The 16452-nt window shown below is 35.1% G+C and overlaps 1 protein-coding gene across 4 annotated transcripts in view; it reads right to left on the reverse strand.

Moving 5' to 3' along the window:
• LOC124354571 (voltage-dependent calcium channel subunit alpha-2/delta-3) overlaps positions 1-16452 on the reverse strand; it is a 97034-nt gene that overhangs the window by 72710 nt on the left and 7872 nt on the right. For all 4 annotated transcript variants that reach the window (XM_046805128.1, XM_046805129.1, XM_046805126.1 and 1 more), the window contains exons 3-8: positions 10940-11174; positions 9215-9346; positions 7490-7749; positions 5562-5675; positions 4260-4461; positions 320-456 (exon numbers count right to left, since the gene is read on the reverse strand). In XM_046805128.1, the coding sequence (XP_046661084.1) occupies positions 320-456; positions 4260-4461; positions 5562-5675; positions 7490-7749; positions 9215-9346; positions 10940-11174 (1080 nt within the window). The remainder of the gene's footprint in view (positions 1-319; positions 457-4259; positions 4462-5561; positions 5676-7489; positions 7750-9214; positions 9347-10939; positions 11175-16452) is intronic.

Below are 16452 nucleotides of genomic sequence, written 5' to 3' on the forward strand. Positions count from 1 at the left end.
GCAAATTGTAAGAGGGTAACAAAATGTGAGGTTAACATGGAGCTGGAAGGTAGTAGTAAGAATGTAAAATAGTAATTTTTCTATATAATGTAGCATAGAATGTAAATTTAGAGAATAACAGATAAAATATTGAATTAATTACAATATTACAACAGAGGTAAGTTTTTAATAGCATCATCACTTATCCACATTATAGTATGAATTTTGCTAAAAAATTTCTTTATTAATTTTGTTAAAGAATGATATGAAATATTATATTAACAAGAAAACCTAATTTTGTACCCTTACAGTATGATAAAAATGTTGAGATATTACTGACCGTAGTATCAGCATAGACGGGTGTCCAGATGGTGGGATGTTTATCCTTGTGGAGCACCATAGGTCTGGCCATCACTGGCACATACTGTAGCACTTGTTCTCTGACTTCCGCCAGCGTGCTCAAGTGCACATAGTACCCTGGAGTGATTCAGTTTTATTAATATTCACAGTCAAATATAACAGTGTGACATAATTGTTAGATATGTATTTGCTAACGCTCTATGTTATATAACTCTAAACAATTAAATGTAATCATTAATTACACAGGTAGGTAATGTTTTATTCGGACCTTGGCTATTTATGACCAGCTGCAAGGTCTCACTGTCTATCCAAACAATAGGAGACAGGAAATCTACCTCATCATAGAATTTTTGTGGAAACTAAAAGGAGAATTAACAAATACAAGTACATACTTTTAATTTGTATATAATAAGATGAGAATAAATATTATTTGAGTTGTATTTCAAAGCTGTATTATCTGGATGGTACTTGTGGTTACAATTATTGCATTTTCTCGCAATACCAAAATAATTTTTTTACACAAGAACTTTTATGCAGATAACTAAATCCCCTATCATATCTCATCAATTCAACTTCTGTGCGGAAATTTTTATACGAGGAGTATTAGAAAAATAAGGTTCCCATGATTTTTTCAAATAGACATCTCTATATTTCTACTTAGTTGTTATACATCAATTTAAAACTTAAAAGTTTAGCTATTTTTCCACATAATCACCGTTTTTGTCCAAACACTTTTGTATACGATGCTCCAACTTTTCTACCCCCATGTTGTAGAATTCTGCTGCCAATCCTTTGAGGAATCGAGTAACATCTTCCTTGACTTCATCATCGGTACTGAAGCGTTGGCCACCCTAGTGTTCCTTTAATTTTGGGAATGAGTGATAATCACTTGGGGCTAGGTGTGGGCTGTAGGGGGGATGGACACAACAGTCCAGCCAAAATATGTCAGCAGTTCTTGAGTTTTACGTGAGACATGAGGTCGAGCGTTGTCATGAAGAAGCCTCACACCACTGGACAATCTTCCTCTCCGGCGGTTCTGGATCGCGCGTCTCAGTTTTCTTAATGTGTCGCAATATCTGTCAGACTTTACTGTTGTTCCTGTGAATGGTGATTCTCCCGATCTTCAAGCAGTATTGTCTCAACTTTTTCAACAACTCCATCTGAAACTGAAGGCCGTCCACTTCGGTTTTAATCATGACTTTCCATGCGGCCTTCACTGAATTCTCTACACCATTTCCGAACGTGTTGAACAGATATGCCCATAAACTTCGATTAACTGACGATGAATTTCAACAGGTGAAATCTGTTTTGCATTTAAAAAACGTATCACACCACGAATTTCGCATCTGGTGGTAACAACGATAGGGAGCTCGATCTTCGAAGGCAGCTAGACCGGCACTGTTGGACGTAGCGAGGCGCGAGTGGTATGGATAGAGAGAGGGACAGCTGATGAGTAAAACAGTGTTGCCAGATTTGTCCCAACATATCGCATTCTGTCTCGGCGGCATAGGGAACCTTATTTTTCTAATACCCCTCGTAGAAACTCAAGGAAACAAAAATCAATTACCTCTATAAACTTTCTTTATAATGGTCCTTCTGACTCAGTCGGAAGAAGTAGGTAGTTTTTGCGACAACTGAAATATTATTAATTTATTCTCAGGGAATTTACATAAGCTCATTATCTTAAAAACTGTTGAGACACCAAAAAATGTTTATGACAAAAAGTTACGAAATGTACATATAAGCATTATAGAACAATTTTTGTTCTTTCTCTAGGTTCATAAGTAATGGAGTTCTGAATTTAAAACAAATTTAAACAGTCGCCATATTGAAATGAAATTTCCTAGCAAACTGGCCAAGAAAATCAGTTCAGACAATTATATGTTTGTGAATTTTTTGTATCAAGTTTAAACTTATTTGGGTGTTTTTTTCCAGGACGGTTATTGTTTCCAGTCATGTTATGAGTATTTATGTACATAAAAATAAATTTTGTATGGGGGAGTGGTTTTGGAAAATTGTGTTTATATGCTGATGATGCCACTCTAAGGGCCAGCGCATCGTTTAAATATGAAATTTAAATGTCAGCATTTCACAGACATATTTTAACCTTTCCCACGCCATAGACGGATATATTAGAATGGCAGACTTTGACCAAAATGCTAAATTCAGTTATACCGATATTATAGGTTATGTCTTTTGGAGAGTTTTTTAGTTCACAAAAGGCCTTCGAAATGCCCAGAATCTTGCTGCTTATCGTGATTGCAAGGGAAGTATTTATAAACGACCTTCACTCTGCGGCAGGAGGAGACGAGTGCCCTTTGTCTAACTCCGACCACCTGCTTGTCAGTTCTGCGTCTCCTACAGAACTATAGCCACACATATCCGTGACATGTATTACTGCTTTCTCGGTTGTCACAAGCATGCATGAGCACGCACGTCTACTGCTTATCTTGTATTATTCTTCATCATGTGGTAGTGTTGTGATTAGTTTGAAATATTTATCTTGTTTTATAGTAAAATTTAATTAAACTTTCTCAGTTTTCAATGAAATTAAAATTTATTTAAAATAAACAGTTTTTTAAATAGTTCTTTTTTATTTTTATCAAATAATTTTATGTAAAATGCTTTGTTTTATACTTTTTTGCTTTTACCTTTTATAATTTAGTAATAATAAAAATTAGCTTTGAACTTAAAGAAACAAAAATTTTTACATGTCTTGGAATTAAAGTTGGAAAGTTAAAGGATTTATTAGTGGCGTGAGAAGGGTTAATGTATTTTTCAGGAAAACTTTAATTTTAAATCAGGACAAAACAAACTACACAGAGTTAAACACCAACCAGTGTATAAATTAAATATATCCTAACATAAAAATTGATAAATTCTCTGTATCATATGGTAGTTTGGTTTTAACAATGCAAAGTTCACTGACATTGGATAAAAATAGAGAATAAATGGCTCCAAAACTGTATTCTGGATTATACGTTCTTTGCAGAATGTCAAAACTATCAACAAAATATACTGAAGATGGTGTATTTTACACATGTTCATCTACACACAGTATGTAGTGTTTCCTTTTACAGATCAACTTCAATCAAAAACTTGTATTCAATTTTTATAATACAAAAAATATCATTTGTACTATTCTAAATTTAAAGAGGAATAATCTGTAAAACCACATTTCCCTTAATTAGAGATTACAGTATACAGTGCATATACATAAATGAAGGTCACAGGTTCGAATCTAGAAAATGCAAGATCATGGCCCATCATTTTAAAGGTCTTTAAATGCTGAACAATTTGGTACAAAAATTTTGAAAATATCTTAAGTCTTATTCAAATTGCAGGGATCGATTGAAAATCTTTTGAGCTTTTTCTTGTTTACTTTGGTACTTTTGACCTTCATTTTCAGGCACACACTGTATTTAAAATGTGACAAAATCAATTTTACGACATTCGCCATATGAGATTTATTTGGGTTTCAGTTTATTGCATCGCTCTATGTCAAATAGTTCAACCACAGGAGATTGCGGCTGGGTGGTCTGAAACACCTTGTGTATATTTATTGTTCTTGTATGTATATGTATATTGTTAGAAATAGTATTAAATATTGCACATATAATTATGAAACCATTCATCTATACACCATGTGTAAAAAAATAAAGATGATTCTGATTCTGCAGGTGGATTTTATTCTATTTTAAATTATTACAAGAATACAAATGTACCAACTCAATCAAAACCACTAGCTTACCATTTTATAGTAGATTTATTTTTAGTCTGAAAACATACGTATTTAGATAAATATTGTGCTTTTTAGGTTAAAAAATCCTACAAATTAAAAACTGAAATGACACTGGAACAGATGAAGAAATGATTAATTATTGCAAATTAATGTTATGAAATTATTGAATGCTACAAACCTCTATTGGCACACGCCATCCACTTGACTTCTCTGACGTCAGCCACCTCTTTGCCCAACAGATAAGTGAACACTCGAACTGGCATGAATGGCAAGTTCTTCCAGTTATAAGTCTCAAAAATTTCCTTGAAGTTGTAAGGCACCCCGTCCGTGACCAGCATGATGGCCTGGTTGCAGGCAGCGCCCATACGAGACTCCCTGTACTGCAGGCAAACAAGAAATGATTTTCTATAGCTATTGAAGGTATAACATTTTCTGAAAGCGATGGTTTTGATTCTAATTAAAATTTTTAATCTGAATTAATAGAAATAACTTATTTAAATCATTCGCATTTATATAACAGTCATCTTTCATATTAAAGTTTCATCTCTTTACGGATTAATAACAAGGTATGATTATGCTACGCTACATGTTGAATAACAGGCTTCCCTGAGGTTGTATGCAAATTTTTAATCTATAACTCATTTTATTCTCGAGATATCCAAGGCAGATAGATGGACAGTTGATCATACAGAAAAGAAATTGATACAAAATTACGCTCTGCCCAAATTCCATTATGAGACATGTCCCATCATAGAACACATTATTGTCTATGTATAAATACAATTTCTACACAAAACTTAAAGTCTACGGATTAAGTCTTGTTCACGATATCTTGCCACATGTTACTTTCAAATTCGTGTTCATTAAGTTAGGTTTCACAGTAATGTTCAAATAATAACAATTCTAGTGAGCAAGGGAGGGTACTACAACACAAGAGTAAAATCAAATCTTGTCACCGTCCTTTAACACTTATTTTTTTATCTTATTCTATGAATAAAAATGTCACTTGTTCTGAATATGATTGTACACAATTTATTTACAAATTTATTTATTCTGCTATTTATTTCTCATTGCCATCATGGTCAGAACAGTTTAAAAATGTTACCTAATGCTCAGCCCAGTCCCATGGAGTTACATTTACCATCATGAAACTCCATGTTGCTCACACTTTGCTATAAAACTCAGCCAATTAAGATTTATTTAATCTACTGTTCATCATAAATACTGCACTGTAACACTAATATGTTTAGCTATACATTTGATGTAAATGAGAAAAGTACTGAGCAAAATATCTCACTTATTTAGTATAGGACAGTGGACTAAACTATGTTATATTAATTTTAGTACAATGAAAAATTTTATGAGTAAAGTTGGCATAAAGACTGATATATTCAGGAGAATACAACGTTAATATTTAAACCTATCTGAAAAACATTTCATTGAAACTTCTATTTCAAGGCAGTCTAATTATACAATTTACCTGCTCAAGAATGTCAAAGGCTGTTATTAAAGCAGTGCTGAAGTTTGCTATGAAAGTGGCAGGTCCCATGTTCTTCATCCCGAGTTTCAGCTCTCTTATATTTTCCAGGTTTGCCTGTAACAGTGTTCCAACAGTTTCATTATTATTCTTATTTTTGGTAGTCATTAACATGTTTAATTCAAGAATATACACCAAATATTTTACTCAGAATTATTATAAATCCTCTACATTATGAACTGAATAAGATTGTTTGACAATCATTTAAGATCATCTATAAGCCTAAACATAAATATGTATAACAGTTATAATAAATTATAAAATAATATAAAATCCACTACCTACCAATAGTCCAAATCTATGATCAAAATTTAATGGTTTTAACTCTCTGAACTCTAGGAGATATTTTACTATGCAGTAAATATGATTATTCTCATCCACTAGATTGGGCTAAGAGGTTTTAGATATAAGTGATCCAGGTAGTTTGATATTTGCAAACAAAAAATCACTGATCCTATCAACTATGATTAAAGCCATTCCATCTATCACTGATTTAAGAAGGGCTCTCCCAACAAGTTTGTCACAGACCAGTAACTCTTGTAAATCCTTTGGACGTAAGTAAATCCACTTCCTGGTAAAGTCAACTAGAAACATGAGATCAAACCCACAGAGGAAAAAGATCAAATTGTTTTAAAATAACATTTGAGACCTAGGAGCTAGCAAGATACGGAGGAATAGGATATATGCAGTTTGGTTGAAAATGTGACATGTTTTACTTGTGTTCTGTTACTTCGTGAGGAAGCATGGGATTTCTGTTAAGTGTTCCCAATAGACTACATTATGTGTATTAGACATCACTGCTTTAACTCCTCACCAGGCATCCCTCAGGCTTCACTCTCAACTATTAATTTCTATGCCTCTTCCTCAACAAGAATCTCTCCCACTGCATGATTATAGAGTACACTGGTCTCTCTTCTCAGTGTATAATAACCCCAGTACATAATTTGTTTTAAACAAGTAATTTCTTATATACATATGTTTGAGGCACTTAAGGCCATTACATACTTATGCTTCATTATAAAAAATGCTTCAGGAAGACTTAGAAACACTCTGATCTTATTTTTTCTACCGGCCATAATAAAATAGTTTTTAATTGGTAAAGTTACAAATGGATTTTTCCCCAAAAATCCCAAGAAGGCTAGATGCAATTATGTTGTATAGAACAATTTTGGTAAACACAACAATATGTTTGATATATTGTTTCAAAATCAGCATGTGTTTAATACCAATGCTCCCGTGTAACGCTGTCACAAAGAATGCTTACTCTCCACAAAGAAGTAAATCCCATTATTTCAATTTCTTAAGTCCTCCTTTTCATCAATTTGTGATTACAACACCAAAATAACAAAAGTGTATTGTTATAAACGTTACACATTTTTATGACAAATGATTCTTACTCATGACATTCAGTCATAGGGAAATTCAGTGCAAGTACATGTAATAACACAATATGTAAATACAAAGCAGAACCCTCTAGCTCACTGACTCAGCGGAACGGAGCAAATTCCTAGCAGCGGTCCCATATCCTTTCCGATAACCAGTCTAAGACGGTTGGTTATGTAATAAACAGCCAGTAAACAGACAACCCTTGTATTAGTAAATCAATAAGCACAGCACTTAAAACATCTAAATCAAATTTCACAACAGACAAGTTCTTTCCTCCTTACACTGAGCATGCTCTGCACTATGTTTCTTGATTTTCGAATAATCCCAACCTTAGAGATTTTTTATTGAAAGAAGGACATAAAACATGTCACTTTTTAACAGTAATGCCAAAAGTTATTATTTTATATGTAAAAAAATGTATGTCTATAATAATCACATAAAAATTATCTGGACACCATATATTTGTACCATCTAGTTGTGCTAACCTGCACCAACATGTCCCGGTAGCACTCCACTATCTCCTTAGTGTCATTGACGAAGGTCATGATGTTGACAAAGTCGTTGTTCCCCAGAGTGTCCAGGATGCTATTGACAACATGACGGGCAATCTCCTTCCGTTGACCCATCATTGAGCCTGAGTTATCCACCAAGATCAGGATGTCCTTGGGACTAGTAGCGGCCTCTATGTACCAAGACCGAGTACGACAGTCGAACAAATCTACTGGCTCCATCTCCCAGTCCGTTGCTGTCAACATTTTACATTTTAGAACATATGTTTGCAAAAATTGAATTGCACCTGAGTATATCTTTTTGGATCTTTACACAATATGAGGTTAAACAGAGAAAACTAAATAATTTATTAAATCAATTAAAGAGGTGGAAATTACAGTTATTAAAGGGCTCTAGACCTGAAAGGTTAAGACAATGTTAGGCTACCAGGAAGACTTAGTGTCACATGATAAATCGCAATCACTGATATTTGTCAGTATTACTGACTTCCTCAAAGCATGTATAAAAACATAATAAACAGCAGGTTAATCTGCTGCTCAACTGTTTGCCAGCTGTAAGTCTAGTTGACGTGTGTTGAAAGAGAAGAAGAAACCAGAATACAGACATGGAAGGTGTGTGACAGTAAAATCTTAGACTTTGAAAGAAGTTTAGAAAAATAAATCAAATGTTAGAATATATTTGGAAGTTCCACCCCTACATAAGACGTATGCACAGTATGGATACAGCAAGTAAATACCAACTGTTCTGGAACTCAACACAATACAATATAGCCAAGAGTAGTATAGTCTAGTCTTTTACCATTCTCTCCTGGTATAAGTAATATGGAAGGAAAAGCAGAATTTTTGATAGGTGCTAAAATTTTAAAGTTAATAGTTAAGTCCTAATGTAATTTACTTATTCCTTTATTTATTTTAAATTAATAAATTGATTTGAAAGGTCGTCTTTGTGTGTCCATGAATTAAATGGAATTAACAAAATAAGATTATTCTAGTGCTTAGAGCATTATTTCGGACATATAGATCAATAGTATTAGGCCACATACCTTGCATAGCCAGTACATATTATTGAGTGCAACATTTAAAGTAGATGGAGAGATAAAAGTTCTTTATATTTGGGTTGAAAAATTCATTTTGTAATTAAGGATACATCAAATGTAATAACCCTGTGTATGCTGAATATTATAAAACTTAAGTCATATCAATGATCATAACGTTACAGTAATTAAAGTAAGTACCTTAGTAAACCTTTAAGTCCATCAAAGCAGAAACAACATTATCAAACATTAATCAAATGAGTTCCCCACTTTCATATTTTCGTTCATCCCCAGAAAAAACCTGATCACATATACAATACAATCAGTAACACTACATTTCGAGATCTGCAATTCTTATCTTTTCCTCAGGTAAATAACTAACCTAGTACAAGAGCATGTTTTAGAGTTAGTGTACGTGGAATAAATACTCAACATGGCTGTTGTGGGGCCTCACTTATGGGTGTCACAACGCTCTGGTTTTTTTGTTTACTTTAACCTAGATTGTAGTTATGTATTAGGTTAGTCATTCACCTGAGAAAGAGTGCAGATCTCGAAACGTAGTGTTACTGATTGTATTGTATCACTGCAAATGTTCGGAAAAATCCTGTTTCCTTCAGAATCCTTCCATCCTCAAAAACAAACTTCAAACAAAGAACTGATCATATACCTGGAAACTGGCGCATAAATCCAGTAGAACTGCCAAAATATTGCCATGAGAGACTTGGATCACTCTTGTAGTTGTCACGGAAAGTCAGTTCCAGCCGTTCTGACCATTTCACAGCATGTATCACCTCTTTCGCTGTAAAATTTTGTAACAGATCAAAAATTTAAATTTCAAATAGTTTGAAGTAAGATCGGTAAGCGGAAGTGTCATGTGTCACAAACAGCTGATTATTACATGTAAGACTAAAATAATTAATAAAGCAAGAGATAAGTCAACTTTATACTGGAATTAATTTGAGTTATTTAATTGTAATAATCGCTAAAGAAATTTGAAATCTATTGGAGATATTAATGAACATTAAGTTAAAACGTATTAGTTTGGGTTGGAGGCTGAAAGTGTCACAACTTCCAGTCTGTACACCCAGCAGCAGTAGTAGTTCGCCAGCCTTCTTCTTGTTTGATCTATTAAAGAGGTGGTCATTGTGCTAGAAAGCACATGTTTTGAATTTGAAATTTGAATTTGATTAATTTGTGAAATGCCTATTAGATATTATATAATATAGTGCAACTGATATGTGAATATTCTTGATTTTAGTGATTATATTGTGAAAGAACAAGTGTTACACTGATCATCAGAGTCACACGTTTAAGTAAATTAAATTGGTGAATGGAATTACGTTGAAATACATAAAAAAAGTTTATATGAAATTTATTATCCTAAAGATTATCTAATTGGTGAGTACACCACGTTTTTTACTGACAGCTAGAATCATATAACATAATTCAACACCTTCATCTTAACCTACATCGGACATCCATCTAATAATCATCATATTAGGATCAATATCATATTTGGAACCATCTCATATGGCACCACCATTGTTGGGCAAAACACCATAACCTAATTCTGGACTTTCCTCATAAGGCACACAACATATGAGATAGTGTGATTATTGACCCCACCCATGTGCAGAACATCATCATATCGGGGCAACAACCTAGGGTTATTAAAATAAACTTCCAAAACTGACCTTCATCAATTTATTCTTTTAAAGTTAAGTATGACATATTTTATCACACGCATTTTAAGGTGGTGCAATCAATTTTCAGTTGGAATATTTTTTTCTGAATTGTTAAACAATATTTCGGTCACGGCTTTTTAAGATAACCTTTCTAAATACAGGAAAATATCTTAAAATTGTGTGATTATTCCCTAACAAGTGGTATGCATTTGAAGCAGATGAGGCAATATACAATAATTATTTATCCATTAGTTTTGAGATACAAATTGTACATTGAATAGTGTCATATAATCTTAACAATAGTGATAATATGAAAATTATATTTTTTCATTATCATATGAAAAACATAATTCATCTGTTGAATTACACACAAATAATGAGTTAACAAAAATAAATAATTGTTTCTTGTTTTACATATTTGATGTTTATGATTTTTTTAAATTATTTAACTAAAGTGTATTTTACAAACATAAGTGATTAATTTTCTGACAGACTCTTGGTTACATTAACAACCAGACTGTAGTAACTGGGATGAACATAGTAAAAATGTAAACAAAAGAGCTGCAAATTTCGCTAAGCCTAGAATAAAAACAGGTTCGTGACACAGGATTTTTCTGAATTTATGTAACATTCTTGTTTTATCTTAAAAAATGAAAGTTATTTGATGTAATTTAAACATCTTATATTTAAATAACATTAGAACGTACCTCTATCAAAGACGTTGGTGGGTACATGCACAGAGCTAACTGCAGTGTTAACCGGCATGTCAAAAAAGTGGGAGTTGGGGGTGAGCTCTAGCTCCCGAGTGCCATTCGGGTCCACTCCTGGAACATAAGTACCTGGCGGCTTCAACAGCTTCGCATTGAAGTACTCAAACTCGTCACCTATATCTTCTTCAGGATTTGAATCAATTGCTGCATTCTCTGCAGTGTCCATTATTCTCTGTAATGAATTATTAAAGGGTGAAACTCAATTTAACAGTAATGTAATTGATATACAATAAGAATATACATAATATAGTTGTAGATTTTCCTCAAAGGTGATCAGATTACAGTGACAAAACATATTAATATAATACCTTTCACAAATATCCCCTTGTATCCTGGCAAATTTTCATATTGTATCCTGGCCTGATGAAAAAAATTGTGATGGAGATTGGAGATAACGAGAAAAAAGGTGAACTCAGCAGATCAATGGACAAACAATGAATGTCAACCATACCACTGTCCAGGTCTGGAAAATCACTTCACGATCGATATAAACTCCCATCTATGGTTTTACAGCCTGGGCCTGATAATAATTACTCTGATCAAAGAAATACCTAATCATACAGCAAGGAGCTTGATAATTCATTGAATTATGCTCTTTCAAACTACTAATCAAACCCATTACTCTCATCAGTTCTACGAGTCATTCTGGAAGGGCTTGAGAGAAAGCATGGAGAGAATGTACAGTATATTGTTAACTCTGGATAAATATAAAACTGTCTAGTAATTTATCAACATCGTTTTATTGTTATACAACATCTGTCACCCTGTTAGAATCCCAAGAATATTTATACTGTACTAGTAGAGTATTAATTATACACTCTTAAATATATAAAACAAATAATAACCTATAAATACCTGACAGCAAATTGGGTTTATAGTATACCTGTGTTGTCTATTCAGAGGTATCAATTTCATGAAGTTGTGGAGTTTCAGAGAGCATTTTCTGGCTATGACTTTAAAGTCTCTTTGTCTCAAAAAGAATGAGTTTAATGACTCAAAATTGACTTTGGTTGTGAAACACCACCCCGAACTGTTGTTTTTAGGTAGTAATCAGAATTTTAAAGGAACCATATTTTGATTCAGGAAGACCACATTTTGCCGTCACTCAAGAAACCGTTGACAGAAAGTGCACTTATTTGATGATTGAAGCTTCCCTAGGGATTGGATTCATAGCAGAGCAAATATCTAGAATGACGTTTTGAAAGTCCGAAACATTTTCTTGATGGGTACCACATCGACAATAACAGGTGAGTGTGTAAGATAATCTGCCAGCAGATCTGCCAAATGCTTAATAATGGTGGTTATTGGATCAACAATTATTATATATATAATTGTCATTATTATATATTATATGTAATATATTATAATATATATATATATATATATTATATATATATTTATTTATTTATTTATTATTATATAGAACATTTGAAATGAATAATAATTAAATTAGTTCCTATAGTGATTAATAATTTTAAAAAATCACTAAATAGGTCTAAGTATAGTAATACATTTGAAATGTACATAAATAATGATTATATATATTTAGTTATTAATCACACAGGAACTAATTTAATTATTATTCATTTCAAAAGTATTATACAATAACACAAATACAAAAGTAACAAAAAGACCTCAACAGGTTTGTTGGTAATCAGTAAATAGTTATATTACTGTTTTATTATTGTCGTTGATCTTCTTTTCCAATACTAATTGTAACTATGGGAGCAAGTGTTAGTGCGAAGACTACGAGGGGCTGTCCGCAAGGCGGCGTCCTCTCTCCTCTTCTGTGGAACATGGTTGTGGATGACCTGCTAAATTCTTTGAATAGCAGCGGTGTCTTTGCACAAGGGTACGCAGATGATATTGTGATTCTTGTGAGTGGCAAGTTCAACACAACAATCACGGAACTGACCAATGCTGCTCTGAACATGGTGGAAAATTGGTGTGATAAGGTTGGCCTCACCGTCAACCCCACCAAGGCTGCTGTGGTTGCCTTTACCAGGAGGCGACAGATGGAGGGCATTGGTCCCTTTCTATTCAAAGGCTCACCCGTTGAGCTGAAGTCTGAGGTCAAGTACCTGGGCGTGATCCTAGATAGGGTTCTAAACTGGGGACCTCATCTAGAAAGGGTCATTGCCAGGGGTAAGTGGTCTCTAAAACAAAAAGCGGCACAGGCGCTGGAATTCTGGGAGTGAGACCATGTAGGGAGCTGGTGGTCCCTATGGGTCCGTATCCGACAGTCTTTCAAGCGGTCGCAGCTATTATGGAATGTGCTCGTGAGAATCTTCGTCTGCGATATAGGGGCAAGACGATTAACATTTTCACGGACAGTCAGGCAGCACTGATGGCGCTGGATTCTTGCGTGATCAAATCCAAACTGGTTTGGGATTGCTATCAGGCCGTTTCCTCCCTTGCCAGAATCAACAATGTAACCGTTTGTTGGGTTCTTGGTCATGAGGGGATTCTTGGGAACGAAAGAGCTGATGCCCTGGCCAACCAGGGCTCAGCGACAATTATGACGGGCCCTCAACCGCTCTGCGGTGTTCCAAGGTGTGAATCCTCTAGGGTTGTCTCGAAATGGATTCGTGCGGAGCATGGGAGAAGGTGGAGGTTGCATCCGGGTTTGAGAGTGAGTAGAATGGTATTACAGTCACCTTCCTCCAAGGTGGCTTCGGACCTTCTCTCATTAAACAGATCAATGTCTTCTAAGGTCATTGGTCTCATTACGGGGCATGGTCACCTAAGGAAGCATCTTCACAGAGTTGGCATCCTTCAGGAGGATCCGCTCTGTGGAAGGTGTAATGAGCAGGAGGAGACTGCTGAGCACCTGCTCTTTGATTGCCCTGCAATAGCAAAAGAGCGGTATGCCATCTTTGGTAGTTTGGACAGGGGTGGTGAATTTTCCCAGGAGGACTTGATAGGTTGTTTTCGGCGGTTTGTTGAACTGCTGAAGTTGTAGACTGGTGGGTCTCATGGTGTGTTTCCGGGGTGCGCAAAAAGCCCTTGAGGCTTAAGTGCATGGCAGTAGGCCGCCCCAAGGAAAAAAAAAATTGTAACTATTAATATTATTGTAAAACAAAAAAATAAACACATAATTTAGACTCAAAACATTTTCCAAATTACAGATGTGAAGAAAAGAACAACTAGAATAATCTGCACAAAAATACTTTGCTGGTGGATGGTGTGTTTGAATAACCCTTTACATCCTGCACCAAACAATGTTGCCAGTTTGACGTGTAGGAAAAATTACTGATCAGTAGTCTCATCATATGTTTCAATAAAAAAACCATTATTAGTTGTTACTGAAAAGAAATATACATATGATTTTTCATTCATCTGTTTTGCGGACAACATGTAAATCAAATGGATATTAGTGACCATAGCCACATCAAAGAGGGAGCAGGTAGTGGTCAGCAGCGATATGGCAACACCACCTTAAGCGTCATCAGACTATTTTGGTGCAGGCTTCTCTAACAACTTGTACCTTCATAATAAACGTTCACTTCAAACTAGGAGCTAAAGAAATCCCTCATTTAGTCCTAGAAGGAGCACTTGCTTAGTGAGAGAATATTCAATATGGGTAAGGTTGGTGTTAAGAATCACCTTCTGCTGAGATCTTATGAGGAGTGATAGCGGATTTTATATCTCAGTCATGTCATCTTGGAAGAAGCAGAGCCTAAAGTTGTGTTCAAGACTCTTCCAGTCAAAGCAAGCAGGGGAGTCAATACTCCCTCATGTTTACGCTAGCAACAGCCTTTAACATTAACCCTTTGCGGTCGGATGGCCCTTGAGACTGGCCACACAGTTTTCAAAGACGGTGCGGAATAATTTCAACATGAGTAGTCCTCGCCGCTCGCCTAGCCCGCGTCACTGGCCACGCCAGTCCTTGCGTCAGCTCGATATTTATCATGGCGGCCACTTCCTACCAACTCGGAATTGTTTTTACAGCAACCTTCAATGTTTACATCCGATGTATTCATGTTGGTGTTGGGCATTTAAACTTTAAATAACACAAATTAAACTCTGGAAGTGTTACTTCTACCCATGACCACCAGATTGATTTTTTCTGAAATGGCGTATTTGTCTGGATTTTTTCGGCAGCATACCTATTTGTTTCTTTACCTATTTCAGTTAAAAGGCTGTCATTGAAAGATAGTTGAAAAACTGTAAAGAGGTTGATGGTTTTTCATTACTTGAAAGTTTGTTTTTTTTTTTTTTTTTTTTTTTTTTTTTTTAATAAGGGGCAAAAAAACGCTGAGGTTATCATTGCCCTCAAGAAAGAATTGACACCTACTCGTATCTGGTAGTGTCAATTAGGTGCATACAGATTACATTGTATATAACAAAAATAGGAATTACGACAAGTAGGTGTAGTAAATAATTTATACTTAAAACTAGGATAACAATAAATATGACAAGGGAAAGACTGTAGAGAGGTCTTAACCTATATAAGGACTAAAAGATAAATAGAACAAAAATAAGGACAAGGTACATAACATTAATTAAATTAAACTGTAAAAACTTAACACAATTTACTGCCACCAAGTTAGCTGTAAAGGGGCTAATTTGGCAGCTGTCAAGATAATGATATATAAAATAAATAATAAAATTTATAAATATTAACAACAATAGATAATCTGAATAAAATAAATTTAAAATTTAAATTATATTTTATTAATCAGCGACGTTGCATTCAGAAAACACAGCAATCTTTGAGGTTACCGTCTCGTCGTCACAAAGAATATCGTTCAACGAAGCCGGCAGATTCGAGTTGCGCCTATGTACCGAATAGCGAGGGCAGTCAACAAGCACATGTTTGACAGTAATGACAGTGTCACATGTGTCGCAGACCGGAGGATCATCTCTACTCATGAGGAAGCCATGTGTGAGAAGCGTGTGGCCTAGCCGCAGGCGACACAACACAACCCTCCTCACGACGACTCAGGCGGTTTCGCTGTTTCCCAGAGTCCAACGCAGTCTTTAATAAGCCGTAACTTGTTGTTGACGACCTGCCCGCCAATCGCTATTCCATTTGGCTTTCAGTTTGGCCTTCACTACCGGGGTAATGTCGGAAGAAATCATCCGTGCGGTGTAAGGCTGGAGTTGTAATGCTTCCTTAGCTCCTCAATCTGCCAGCTCGTTTCCGGATACTCCAATGTGTCCAGGTACCCAGACAAGGAAGACAGCAACACCTTCGGACTGAAGGGAAGACAAAGAGTGCCATATTTCGCGGATGATGATGTGTTTTTTGAAAACATGTCGCTGATGGCTTGTATACCACTAAGGGAGTCGCTGCAGATAACCAATTTTTTTGTCATAGGAAACGTTATATTTAGGGCCTTTTGGATGGCTGTTAATTCGGCCGTGAAAAATGGAAAAGAGTCGTTGGGGAGACGAAATCCGTATCGTCTTACCCCAGTGACGAAAGCACATCCAGTTCTACAACG

Source organism: Homalodisca vitripennis, chromosome 2, assembly GCF_021130785.1.
Source record: "Homalodisca vitripennis isolate AUS2020 chromosome 2, UT_GWSS_2.1, whole genome shotgun sequence".
In the NCBI taxonomy this organism is placed as follows: Eukaryota; Metazoa; Arthropoda; class Insecta; order Hemiptera; family Cicadellidae; genus Homalodisca; species Homalodisca vitripennis.